Source organism: Uloborus diversus, chromosome 9 (assembly GCF_026930045.1).
Source record: "Uloborus diversus isolate 005 chromosome 9, Udiv.v.3.1, whole genome shotgun sequence".
Taxonomy (NCBI): Eukaryota; Metazoa; Arthropoda; class Arachnida; order Araneae; family Uloboridae; genus Uloborus; species Uloborus diversus.
This window is the reverse complement of record NC_072739.1, coordinates 92,747,587-92,762,563: the sequence shown is the minus strand read 5'-3', so window position 1 is coordinate 92,762,563 and position 14,977 is coordinate 92,747,587. Positions and strand designations below refer to the sequence as shown.

At 30.9% G+C, this 14,977-nt stretch overlaps 1 protein-coding gene across 1 annotated transcript in view; it reads left to right on the top strand.

Moving 5' to 3' along the window:
- LOC129229937 (UPF0764 protein C16orf89 homolog) overlaps positions 1-14,977 on the top strand; it is a 74,306-nt gene that overhangs the window by 20,612 nt on the left and 38,717 nt on the right. The window contains exons 4-5 of the mRNA XM_054864319.1: positions 4,701-4,809; positions 6,216-6,366. Of these exons, the coding sequence (XP_054720294.1) occupies positions 4,701-4,809; positions 6,216-6,366 (260 nt within the window). The remainder of the gene's footprint in view (positions 1-4,700; positions 4,810-6,215; positions 6,367-14,977) is intronic.

Below are 14,977 nucleotides of genomic sequence, written 5' to 3'. Positions count from 1 at the left end.
TTTCGCAAGAACATCTCCCCACCGCCTACTCCTCTGAAGTGTGGATAGGGTAGACCGACCAGTGAGTGAACACCACCCAGTGAATGAACAGCGCGTCATTTTTTTAAAAAAAAAAATAAGCTTCCAAAAAAATTTTTCTGAATAAATTCACTACAAAGCGTTCTTTATTGATATTCTAAGCTATCTGACACCTGATTGGTTACTTTGGATACATATTTTTTTCCTGGAAAAAAATTGGAATTTTTACTACCGTGAATCGTTCTTTCTCTCTTTCAAAATAATAAGGCTGGTTTCGTGCTAGCAATTATTTTGATACATATTATTTTTATCGATAAATTTTATTCTTCAACTCTACGAAAGAAAAATTAAGTATACGTATTTAGGCTATGGATTTAAATTGTTTCAGTCAATGCAGAATGCGTAGATTTTCAGGTAGAGGGGTGTTCAGTCACTGGGTACGAAAAATTGCGAAAACCCAGTGAATGAACAATGGTAAAATTTCTTTTGATATAAAAAGAAATTTGAAGTTTCTTTGAGATATTTTCATTTTCGTACTTTTTTGTAATGCAGATAGTTTTATATGCTTATTTTATTTATGTATTTCATTATATATTTTATAATTTCTTTATTTTTGTCTTTGTAAACAATGCACTTTTTACTGAGTTTTATCTTTTATCTATCTATATCTCTATCTGTATAGTAACCTACCTACCTACATCTATCTTTCTATATCTTTATCTCTCTTGACAGATAGACAGGTAGATAGAGAGATAGAGAAATAGAAATATATATACAAAGAGAGAGAATAGATAGGTAGATATGTATGTATGTTTGTATATAGATAGATAGATAAATAGATAGAGGAAGATATAGAGATAGATATATAAAAAATAAGAGGGAATAGATAATAAATATAGAGATAGAATAGGTAGGTAGGTAGATAGATCGATAGATTTACTGATAGAAAAATAGATAGGTAGTGGATAATAGATAGATAGGTAGATAGAAAGACTAATATAGAGATAGATAGCTAGGTAGAGAGACTGATATAGAGATAGATAGTAGGTAGATATATAGACAGGTAGATAGATCGATAGATATAGATTGGTAGACAGATATAGATAGGTAAATACACTGATAAGGAGATGTATAGATAGATAGGTAGATAGATAGAAAGTTAAAAGAGCAGGTAGATAGATAGATAGATAAATAGATTTATTAGGATAATAGATTAGTAGATATTTAGATGTACAGACAGATAAATAGGTAGATAGTTAGGTAGATAGACAGATAGATAGATAAGTAGATAAATCGATCGACAAGTAGATAGATAAATTGATAAGTAGATAGATAGATAAATAGATAGATAGATAGATAGATAAGTAGATAGATAGATAGATAGATAGATAGATGGATAGATAAATAGATAGATAGATAGATAAGTAGATAAGTAGAGAGATAAGTAGATAAGTGGACAGATAAGTATATATATATAGATAAGTAAATAGATAGATAGATAGATAATTAGATAGATAGATAGATAGATAAATAAATATATAGATAGCTAGGTATAGATAAGTACATAGATAGATAGATAAATAGATATAGATAGTTATATAGATAGATAGATCTCAAAGAAACTTAGTCCCTTTTTAGCCTACTTTCCCAGTAAAAGACAGAAGAAGAAGAAGAAAGCATGAAAGAAGGCTTAATGCATCTTAAAAATATCGCAAAAAACAAAAAAAAGTCAAAAATAAATAAAATAATTGAATAAATATTGAAAAATTAAAAATTGGAAAGTAGGGTATTGAGATGGGGAAAAATGTCTGTCGGTCTGTCTGTCGGTCTGTCTGTCTGTCCCCCCCTAATAACTTTTGAATGAATAGTCCGATTCGAACAAACTTTTTTTTGTTCGAAAGATCTCGTCAAGGACATCTCATTCCCATACTTCACTTTTTGATTTGAACTATTTTTTGTTCAATTTTGAACAGTTCAAAAAAACTTAACATTAGCGCCTACGGGGAAATTCAAGGCAATTCCGAAGTGTGAGGCGAATTTGCTTCAAACAAACTTTGTAGGAAAAAGCATTTGATGAAAAGCTTGTATATAAAATATCTTTTTGATTTGAACAATTTTCCGTTCAATTTTGAACAGTTCAAATCCCTTAACATTAGCGCCTATGGGGAAACTGAAAGTCAATGTAGATTCCGTACTTGAAGGCGGATTTACTTCAAACAAATTTTGTTGGAAATAGCTCTTGACGCCAAACTCCAGACTTCGACTCCAAGAATTTAGGGGCACTTGACCCCGACTCCGACTCCTGTGCCCGACAATTAATCGGACTCCGACTCCTCCGACTTCGTAGCTTTTGCAAAAATTTATACACGGAGGACAAATGACTGACTCCGATTCTTAGATATTCGACTCCGACTCCTTTACCCCAAAATGAGATTGACTCCGACTCCGCAGCTATGGTTTTGACTGTGAAATAATTATTGTGGAACTGACTTGTTTTTATTTTTACGCTAAAGTTTTAATTTAGGTATTCAGTTTTCGGTGATAAACTCGAAGTCATTTATGTTTCTACATAAAGATATGCGCAGACGATTTTTTTTTTTTTTTTTTTGACAATAAAAAATTATTTCTTTTAAGTTGACATTTTATTGTTTTTATTTATTTTGGTAAGCGCATCAATTCATTTAAAAATTGTTTTTGGCAACAGGGGGAAAATTAACGATTTTTTTTTTTTTTTTTGATATGATGAATTTATTTTAATGAGCTTATTAATTTTAATTATTATTTTTTCGTTTTGAAAGCTGTTAAAGATTTTTTTTAATGTAAAAAAGTGTATTAGCTGCTTTGTTTAAAAGTTGCTGCTTTTTTTTTTTTTTTTTTTTTACGCATCTAATTTTTTTAGATAAGTGAGGAATATTTTATTCCTAGAAATCAGCTTAAATTATTTTAAAAATATATTTGAAAAAAAATTGCGATTCTAGCTATTTTTGAGAATATTGATCAGGTAATAGAAAGTAGTATGGGTATACGGGAAAGTAGGCTCGTCTAGTTCTAGACAGAACTTCTTGTTGAATCAAAATTTATCATGTTCATTCACTGGACCAATTTGTGTTCATTTACTGGTTGGAGGTGTTCATTCACTGGGTCGTTGTGCCATTTTTTCTTTAAACACCTAAAAAAGTCGGAAGCAGTACCATTTAAGTTCCCGCGATTTTTGAGAGATATTTACATAGATCAATTAAAATGTTTTAGCTATCACGATCTGTATAATATAGTATTTAAAATTACTAGGATTTTTTAAAAATGATTTTGTGCTTAACTGTTCATTCACTGGTCGGTCTACCCTAGATCCTTTAAATTGTTTTCGAACAAAAACTTCCCGGTTCAACTTCAGCTATCGGAAAGAGAGCTATAAGAAAGGATTCTAATATTTTTAATTTCTAATAATTAAGTACTGTCGGCTCCGCTTAATCGAATATCGTCGGTTCCGAGAAATATTAAACGATAAAGCGGGGTACTTAATTAAGCAGGGAAATTTTATTTACCTTTCTAAATTGATAACAAATGTCAAAACGTAATACTAATAATAAATAAATAGCTATATATAGGAAATAGTTAATGTTATTGCTAAAAAGTTTTCGAAATAAACTACAACAAAATAGTTCAATAATTAGTAACATTTCTAGTATACGCATGAAAATTATAAAAGAAGTAACCTACTAAAAAAAAGTAACCTACAATTTGAATTATGAAATCTTTGTTTAAGCACCTTTTTTCAGTACGTTATTTTTTGAAAACTTCTTTAATAAGGAATTGCTTGCTCAAGAACTTTTGGGAACACTTTTCTGACTCTCTTTTCCCACTCCTCGTCTACCGTATATAACATTTAATTTTATCAATTTCTCATTGTCTAAATTTATTTGTGTTATTTAACTTAATTATCGAGGGCACTTTTTTTTTTTTTGTAATAACAAAGGCAAAAGAAATTTAAAAGAACAGTGGAAACATTTTGATGGAAAATGAATATTGTTTTTCTTGCTTTCAATGACATTAATTGTTCTTACTTAATTTCTTTTTACTTTATTCAAAATTTTTCTCAGAAAAAGTATTTGCTGAAGCTGATTAGTATTATTCGATTATCCGGGGAAATTATTCGATTAAGCGGGGATTTTTAACATTGCGTCTATGGGGAAATATTCGGTTCCTGGAGGTTCTATTCGTATAAGCGGGGTATTCTTTTATCTGTTACCTGATTAAGCGGGGCTGACAGTACGTTATGAAGACTACCAATAAAATCAACGAAATTCCTTAATTGTTCAGTTATTTTTTATCATTAAAAAAATAGAGATAACAGTTTTATATTTTCTAAAATTAACTATTCGTTTTTAGTTCATTCGATTGATTTAAACAACTATGTTCGGAAGGACATTGTTTCGTTTCCAAATAATTATACTGAAAGATAAAAATATACTTTTCGATATATAGATAGTGACCGCCGCTTATAACAATCACGTTTGTTCTAAAATTTGATTCCATTAAGCGGCTGATTCAATAAAGCGACTACTTCAATAACGCTGGATTTTTTTTTTCCGATTTGATTCATTAAAGCGGTTGATTCAATTAACCGGCGTGCACTGTAGTAAGTTTTTTGTTTGGTACCTTCTAAATATCTATTTTTCTTTTAGGAAAGATCATTGTAAAATTTCGAACGAATGCACAGCCTATATGACTAAGCACCATCAGACTGGTTATATTCTGACGCATCAAGTACTTTACCATCAGCTAGTGCAAAAGGTACTGTTAAATACCGTATAATACGTAGAAAAATTGTTGGTTTTTGATTTTATGACCACTGTTCTCTAAAGTCTGGCTCTGATAAGTTGACTACTATTCCGCTGAGGCTTAAACGATTCCATTTGTTAAAATAGGGTTGAGGATTGGCGGTTTGCATTACCGACAACGGTTGTTGGCGTTGTGCTAATCTAAAAATTTCTCCTTCTTCAACCCAAACTTAAATGTGCTCGTCCAAGGTCAAGCATCAAATTAACTGAGCCAAACTTTAACTATACTGAAATTAAGTACACAGAAAATACAAAGAACATTTTGAAAATATATACTTTTTTTTTTTTTTTTGAAAAAGTATATTTTTTGGAATATCTTTATAAAAGTTTTCTGCAATGAACCACAAACAAGATTTTAAAATTTTCAGCAAAGTTCTCGTAAAAGAATATTTTTGTTTATTTTTATTTATTTTTTGCTTGTAATAATCAGATAGTCTAAGTTAGACTAGAAATTAAGAGATTTTTTTTCCTTAAATGAAATAACTTGGAAATATTTTTACAGTAATGTCAGTAGAAATTTTATGGATGTGTAAAAGGCTGGGCAGGGATTTTATTAGTCAACAAAGCATCGTAACGTACATTAAAATGCTAGCATAATTAGATGTTGGGATTCCCTTCGAAATATAAGGCAATAAATTAGAATGCTGTAATCAAAATTTTCCACTAAGACTTGATCAACATTTTCGAAATGAAAACGTTTTATTACTAGGCAATTTTTTCCTTCCTTTCTTTTTTTTTTATTCTTCTATATCTAATATACTGCTGTGGGAGGGAAAAGCACAGTATCTGAAAATTAGTTTTTATCATCTATTTCAGTTTTATGGTACAAGCTTGCTTATTTGGGTTCCGCTGAAAAAAGAACATGAAAAAACCTCAAATTAAAACATTTCCCCATCGTTAGTAGTATGTAATCCAAAAGCATTTCTTCAAATATCTCAGAAACACATTTCTGCTGCGATTACATGAGCCGTTATGCAGTAGATCCAAGAATTCATGGTGGATATAGGAAAACGTGTTGTGATTGCCACAACATATGTTTTTTTTTTTTTTTGCATTTCACATTCTAATTCATCACCAAGTAACAGTTATTAATACTCTAATATGTGTGTTCCTGTATGTTACTCGTATTAAATCATTGTATTTTAATACTTAAGTTAACGTATTTTTAAAACTTTTGTGAACAACCACAACCAATAGGATTTTTCGGTTTTTTTCAGATTAAGAATTTACTGTTCATTGATCAAAATGTAGAAAGCAATATTATTTTAGTGTCAGGTGTTTAAGATAACTTTTAAAACGCATTAAAATTGTCTTTCTTTTTTACTTTTGTGTTTTCTAACTTATTTTTCTTACTTGTAGATCCACAACTCGAAAAGTAAATGCTTAAGCCGACTAAACTACATGAATTCTGATTTTGAAGTAAGTTTATGCACCAATGTTTTACGTGATGCAAATGAAACGGCTAGCAGCGGCTATCCTCTGAGTCATCGAGATTTGTTTATGGAACAAAGTAAGAATTTTGATAACTTTTTATTTTTCGACTCATACAACACATCAAATCTCTTCAAAAATGTACGTCAAATAACAGTACAGTCGACTCCCGCTACAACACGATTCGACTAACGCGAAATGGCTATAACCCGAATTTTTCGTCTACAACACAAATTTTTCAGAAGGAAGTATCGGCTTTGTTGTTGACTACTAAATATTGATTTCGTGAATGTTATTACATCCTTTTAAGCAACGCTGACAGTGAAAGTTCCCACACCAAACTAATCTACACATCGAGTTGTAAGTGCGTCAAATAACCACTCAGCATTTTTCATTTATTTTTTTTCTCTCATTCTAAATAATAAAGTGGATTTAATATAATGGGCACCTTCACCTAAAATTTGTGATGATAGGAAGAAAAAGAGAGTTTCTGATTTCAAAAATAAAAAAAAGAGAAAAGAAAAAAAGCTAAGATTTTTGATTAGCTTGAACAACTACAAAACATCGACGATATCGCGACAATAAGTATGATTGAATCTTCCATACGTACAATTAAAAGTCAAAACAAAGAGATATCCGTAAAAGTACAGAGCTTAGTTTCAATATTGAAGCTTGCAGAGCAGTTTAGCAAAGTAAATCTTCTTCTACTATATATTAAAATCTGTTCGCGTCCATCTGTCTGTCTGTCTGAAGATCTATCTTCTCGAGAACCGCTGCGAATCGAGATTCAAACGAGATACCGATCAATTCGAAATTTTCCAAAGAAAACAATAGGACCAATCTCGTAATTGTGCGACTTTAATTAGCGGAGATATTAATTAAAACGTTAATTAACATAACGTTATTCAGGAATTTTTATTTCTTTCCTGTTGCCATTTTGCATATGCGTGAGCAAGTAAAATTCTAATAATTGTTTTTTTTTTTGGCTGCTGTCCAAATCTTAAAACAACGCTTCCATCTAGAATTTCATTTTAAATTAGTTTAAAATTGGTTGCCCTATTCGGACATAGCCTTTATTTTATCGTCTGTCCTTTTTTTATTTTTTACATTCAACGTTCTTAACTCTTTTGGGCACATGAAAGTTGTTTCTTTAGCTAAGTTTATTGATTGTAGTGTAAGTTTATCATTCACAGGCCTCATATTTTGGTACACTTAGGATGTGCGACTAATTATATTTATTTTATTGGACTTTTTCCCGTCACATGGATGAGTTTTTGAATTGTAACAAGTCTCTTTTCCTTTCCTGTTTCTATTTTTAAAATACAGTTTATATCGTTAAAAGAACATGCTACATTAAGATTGTTTGGATTTCTATGTGAAAAACAGTTGAACAAAAGTTGAACAGTTGAACAAAAAAGATTGTTTTTAAGGATTTTAACTAAAGCTAAATTGAAATCTGATGACTTGGTATTAAATTAATGCTTATTAGTAGTTATTTAGTCTTGGTGCTTTAGTTTCACGTAATCAACCAAAAAGTATCTCATTCTATGTAAAAAGCTGATTGTAATTGTGCATAAATAGTTCAGCTATACATGAAATACACCGCCATATACCGCTAATGGGCGGTAATTTACTGAATATATAGTTCAGATATAGTCTATCAGATGTAATTCATTTTAACGTGAGCACAGATTATAGTTGATAATGCATATATTTTCATCTTTTGTGCTAATTGAAAATACTCATAACTTGTATCATTGATAACTATGATTAACGTTAAAGAGATTTTTGCCAAAAATATGCTCTACTGTTGTTTTGCAAACCTTGCATTATACGCTTATTTATTTACTCCTTAGCGCTTTAGAAACTGATGTCGGAGTAATACAAAAACATCAATTGGGCATCTCTTTCATTTTTTAAGCAGACCGTGGAACGTCGGGCACGCAGCTAGTATTATAAAATAAAAGTGGAAGCTGCTCTTGTATTATGGATTAAAGAGATCAGGAAGAGAGACTGTTGCCACAAATTGAATTGTTATAAAAGAAAAGTCGAAGCAATCGTATTTATCGTGTATTAGATAACGATCTGATCATGGATCATAAACCATCATTATCTTCATTTTTTAACTTCTAACAGGGGCGGACTGGCCCGCCAGCCCGCGGACCGATTAGTCCTCAAGGTTGAACACCTTTTTTTTAATTTATTTTTACATTAAAAAAAATATTTTATTATTTTACTTTTTGATGCAAAATCCTTATTATTATTTTTTTTTTCAGCTAACATTTTTTTTTCTTTTGTTAAACCCGTAAACCTGTGCACCTTCGTTTTTCTTTTTTTTTTTTGCTTCTTCTTTATTTATTTTTTGCACTTTTTTCTTTCTTTTTTTTTTCTCTTGCGGGACCCAGTCCACTCCTGAATCCTAAATATTGTTACTGTATCTACCGTACAGTACTATTATAGTGCAGCATTTTATTATTACTACATACTATGCATACCGTGCTGTTTTATTTTATGTCTTTCCCCGTGGGGTTACACTTTCCCTCTCATTGATCATTCCTTTTGTGCATCTTAGTATTTATATATATATATATATATATATATATATATATATATATATATATATATATATATATATATATATATATATATATATATATATATATATATATATATAGTAAAAGTTCAGTTCTTTCTGTAAGAAACTGTAGTGAACAGTTGAGGAATGCTTTAAAACAGTTTGAGGGTTGTTTATGTCTAAAATAATTTCGCATGCTTCTAAAAAAACCGCATGCATGACGTGAAGTCGCAGGGTAACTTTAATTTCTCGCCAAGTCTTAAAATTTGGCACTTTTCTTAAAATTTCGGCAGACTTTAAGACTTTTTATTTCAATAACGGGGCGATACGGTACGTAATTTTTGCGTCAAAAAAGTCTCGATATGCTCTTTCGGTTGCTAACTAGTTGAGCTTTTCTTCATTATAACCCTATTGTGTGATTCCCTGGTAAGGAAGGTAAATAAGCTTTTAAAACTAAATGTAAATTCACTTTTGCATTGTAAACTTTCAAGATTGTGGGACATTTTTCTCTGGTGAAAAATACATTCTTAACATGTAATGTAAATAAATTTATTAGATGTGCCACATAAAGATTACTTATTCAATAATGCAGAGTAACTTTGACGCACAATTTCTCTTATTTTTAACTGACCCCTCATATTTTAATCTTTCATTGCTTTTTTGACATAAAACTGACGAAAGTTAAGAAATAATAATCATTAAAATTGTTAAAAATGAATAACTATCCCGGTTTAGAGTTACTTCGTGTTAGGGTAGCTTTGCTCTTTGCTATTTGTTAATTTCTCCTATTAAAAACAAGATTTTTTCATTTATTTATTTATTTATTTTAAGAATGTTGCTAAATTTATGTTTTGAGCCGTTTTGCTTAATATAATACAAAAATAGTAATTAAAAAATTTTTTTTTCATTGAAAAAAAAAATCGACTCTGCTGCAGCAAGTCCTATCCAAGTATCTCAGTTTCGTCAGTCAAAACCACGTCTAATGATATTTTTTTAATAATTAAAAAAAAAAAGTTGTATTCTAAAACTCAGAGTAAATTTTAACAATTAGTGTGTTAACTTTAAATGCGACTCATTTGGTATATAATATATCGGTATCCACGTGTGGCTGCGGTTGTGTTCTACCACGAACACAAACCAAAAACTAAGTTTTTCTGTTGTGTGCTGACCATTTTTGCACTGATGAAGAGGCTCCACAGTAGCCTTGCAATAGCTATATGCTGCATTTTCTTCATACTGTTAAAAGCACTTATTTTCGCGAAAATGAAGATATTGGTCATTTAGTGAATTTAAAATCTAAAGCAAATTTTATGCATAAAAAATAATAAAATCGCAAGGCTTAAATTTTTGCGATTAGGGCGGGCTTGCGAAAATTAAAGCCACGCGAAAATAAGTGCTTTTACAGTAATTTGTGCTTTGTTTCTGTTGTTTTCCCATTTCAATCACATTTTAGTACTAAGGCTATTTATCATCTTATATCTTTAAACGAGCAATTCTTGTGGGTATGTATATATATCGTATCTCGAAAACGGCTCTAACGATTTGGATGAAATTTTGGAATTAATTGTAGTTTAACATGCTAAGTTCATCTACATCAGTGTTTTTTCTGTAAAAATGCGATTTTTTACAAAAAAAAGTTTTTTAATACAAAGTCTAATTGAGTTAAGCCTTGAAAAATTTTTGGAATTAATTGTAGTTTAGCATGCTAAGTTCATCTACATCAATGTTTTTTCTGTAAAAACGCGATTTTTTACAAAAAAAAGTTTTTTAATACAAAGTCTAATTGAGTTAAGCCTTCAAAAAAATTGTGAATTGACACATAAGGCAGACGATTTGCAACGATAACAATGAAAATTTGTCTCTTCTCGCTTTGAAATTTTAAACTTGCTTAGGGTTGCCAGGCTTGGCTGACATTAGCCACTTTGGCTCATTTCAATCACACTTAGCTAAAAACAAATTCAAAAGCACTATGTAAGTCGATGTAAGGCTTTTTTTTTTAAAGCAAAACTATTGCTGGACCGTCTTACATCTTTAAACGAGCAATTCTTGTGGGTATGTATATATTTCGTATCTCGGAAACGGCTCTAACGATTTGGATGAAATTTTGGAATTAATTGTAGTTTAGCATTCTAAGTTCGACTACATCAGCGTTTTTTCTGTAAAAACGCGATTTTTTTCAAAAAAGAGTTTTTTAATATATCTTATATCTTTAAACGAGCAATTCTTGTGGGTATGTATATATTTCGTATCTCGGAAACGGCTCTAACGATTTGGATGAAATTTTTGATTTAATTGTAGTTTAGCATTCTAAGTTCTACTACATCAGCGTTTTTTCTGTAAAAACGCGATTTTTTTCAAAAAAGAGTTTTTTATTATAAAGTCTAATTGAGTTCAGCCTTGAAAAAAACTGTGAATTGATACATAAGGCAGACGATTTGCAACGATAACAATGAAAATTTGTCTCTTCTCGCTTTGAAATTTTAAACTTGCTTAGCGTTGCTAGGCTTGGCTAACATCAGCCACTTTGGCTCATTTCAATCACACTTGGCTAAAAACAAATTCAAAAGCACTATGTAAATCGATGTAAGGCATTTTTTTTTAAAGCAAAACTATTGCTTGACCGACTTATTTTATTTTACTTACCTATATTCTTTTTTACACTTCAAATAGTTTTATATGTTTTTTTTACATCACGCATCTAAATTTCATTTCGAAAAAACATAATTCTAGACTTTATATTTTGTTGTTATAATTTGTTGGAGTGGCTTGTGGATCATTAGTTTTTATGGATAGCGTGCTGTATGTTGCATTTTCTGGCGTAAAGTGACCAACTACACTAAAAGTATTTATTCCAAATGAAAATCTCGATTAGGATAAAATCGTGAATCGCGTTATAGTATGGAAGGAAGTTTTGGGTTAAAAACCGATTTACCCACAGTAAAATTGGCTCCAAGTTCAGTCTTTTAATTAATGACAGGAAAATTGTACAGTGGAAACAAAATGTAGGGGAGGTCGGGGTAATAAGAGACTGGGGTAGTGAGAGACGCAGTCAAAAAATCACAAAAAAAAAAAAAAAAATCTTGGATAACTTTAAAATTATGTAATATAAAGAACCATATGTATACTTTACTGCAATACACTTATTTAAAAGTTTATAACATGTTTTGAATTTTTTTTTTCTTCATGCAATGAAAAAAACCTTCACGTTGATCTTACCTTAAAAGTTCGCGATATTTTGTAGGTGAAGTGTTTGGGAGTTATTAATGTGTAAACTTCTGACCAATACTATTTTTTGAAATTTTGAAAGTCTCCTTTATTTACAGGTTGTGGGCCAGTCTTATTACCCCATTTTTATTTTTTGTAGTATTGGGTAAAGGGGTTAGTATGGAGTAATAAGAGACAGGTGTCTCTTATTACCCCATACTAACCCCGCAAAGATGGGGTGATTAGAGACAAGAATTTATTGAAATTTTTGAACATTTTTTAAAACAAAATATTTGTTAAATAATCGCCTAAAAATCAAGAGGAGTCCATTTTATGCAGTTAATATGAGATAGTTGTTTCGAGTTTTTTAGAATATTAGTATACATTTTATTTTATTTTACTTTTGTCTCTTACTACCCCAGCCTCCCCTAACAGATGGTTTAAAGCAAAATGTTGATTTAATTGCATTCAGAACCTTCTTTGTTTGGTACTTTAGTGTTACATGAAGGTAGCGGCGCATTTTCAATCATTTGCTTCATATTTATTGTCGCTATGTTTGGTCTTAGAAACTACTTTTTTGGCAATACCGTGCGTTAAATATTTATACGCAACCAACTCAGAGCTTCCCTAGGTGGATGACTGTGGGGGAGAGGAGGCCAATATTCAGTAGTAGGCTTTTTATAACTGAAATGATTATAATGCTGATGAAGTGCTTACATGTATATCTCTCGTTTCTCGGAAGCATCGAGAACCTTAATATTTCGTTAACGTGATGCTTTTCAAGTATATTTGAAAAAGTATCGAACCTTAGAAAAACACAAGTTGACAAAAAATAATTATTTTAAAGCCGAGCGAGGCTCGGTCGTCCAGGTATTTTTCATTTAAATGAACAAATACAAGAATATAATAGTAATGATGAACACCTATACAGTGGCGGATCCAGCCGATTGTTTTGGGAGGGGCCATCCGAAATTTTTGAACAAATTTTTCCGACCGAATTTAGCTCCATGCCACTCCTAGGCAAATTTGAAATCTGCGTCCCTCCCCCCCCCCTAAAAGAAGCAAAATATCCTTGACTTAAAAAAAATCTAAAAAAGTGTTCCCCAGATTCAAACTGTCAAACTTATGAAGAAATGATGGCGTTTCACATCCTGAGGCGCCCCGATGAAATCATCACAGTTTTCTCCCAAAAAAAATTTTTATTCTGCAAATACAATGATTGAAAAACATTTGATTTCATAAGATGTGTGAAAGTAATCATTATTAAATTACAAGAAAAATTGTCTCTGTGGAAAATGAAAGAGTGCTAATATTTTACTTTCAAGTATAAGAATTTAATTCAAAAAATGTGTTTTATAATAGCAAATTTGCCTTCCCTGGAAAGTTTGCCGCCCTAGATAGCTGTCTACTCTGCCTATTGGGAATTTGGGCCCTGATAACTACCAGAAATTTTATTAAAATGAAGTTTTAAAAACTCAATTTTCGGGGTAGAGACATTAAGTGAGGGGGTGTATTTAGGAATCTCCCTCAAAAAAGTTTCAAGGTTTAAATGTCCAAGTAATTTTTGAAAATGCGGAAACTAAAAACGCATTTTGTCCATTTTTAATGATGTACGGAGAAAGGTCGGGTTTCGGGCGCTGGCCCCAAAATACTTTTTGAAAATAAAGCTTAGAAACCAAAATATTCTGTCATTATACATTGAGAAGTTAGAAGAGGAGGGGTGCTCTTCTAGCTCTTCAGCTGTCCAGCCTAAAAATGCACCTTTAGGTAATGTTTGCATACATTAAATTAAGTGTGAAGGTGCTTAGAATCCTTCCTTCCTGGAAATATTTTGCCTTCGAGGCTGTAAACATTCGATTTTTAACTACATTTATACATATTTTAGAAAGGGATGTAAGATTCGTGAGCTCCTCCAAAAAACCTCCTTTCTCATCATGATATAAACTAGGGAGGGAGGGGGTTCTATCAAAACTCGTTTGTAATTGAAGTCCCAAAAAAATTCATTTAAGTTGCCTTAAAGCAAGTTAAGTGATAAGGACTGGATAAGCTAGTTTCCGTAGACATTTTTCCAAATAAAAGACTTAAAATGCAATTTTTTGCTACATATCAAATCATTTGTGAAAGGGCGTGAGAAAAGGGGGGTCTCCTCACTGTAAAAAAAAACTGTAAATTTTGAAGAAGTTATCCGTATTTTTTACAGAAAAAAACTGTTCGTAACAAAATGCCGGATTTCTCTGTTTTTTTTTTTGAATCTGTAACCGGTTATACTTTGTTTTTCTTCGAATCTTCGAAATTTCGAGCGCGTGTTTGGATTTTGGTTCTCGTGCTCGAGTTTTTGATCTTATATTTATTTAAAGCGAGTAAGTCTTAAATCGTTTGCAACTTCCATTTCATTGCATCCTAATCAATATTTTATTATTATGTTTTTTTGTCATCTGTTTCAGAGGCATATTCGGAAATTTACCTTTGTATACATGTATTTCGTAGTAGTATAGTAAATATTGAAATGGATTTATGAAAGTATAGTATCATTTTTTAATCTTCATAAAATAATAAATCAGCTTGAATAAATAATAAAAATACGGAAGATTTCTGTAAAATAAACGGAAGAAAACTGGCGTCCTGGCTGACAGTATTTTTCTGTAAATTTTACGGATTTCTTTTACAGTGCTCCTAGTTTCGAAATTAAAGCCATAAAAAATAAAATTTATGCTCTCTTTGGTCTTAAGAACAATAGGTATACTCTGAGAAACGCAGCATTTAGAGATCGTCCAAGTGTCTGTAGTTGGAATCAAGAAATGATGTAAAAGATGGAGAAAAATTTTGGAAATAAAAGTTTTATTTTGAGGACAGGGATATAATTTATCTCGAAATTAAGACCTATACTTCTTTTTCAATAAAATACATTTGT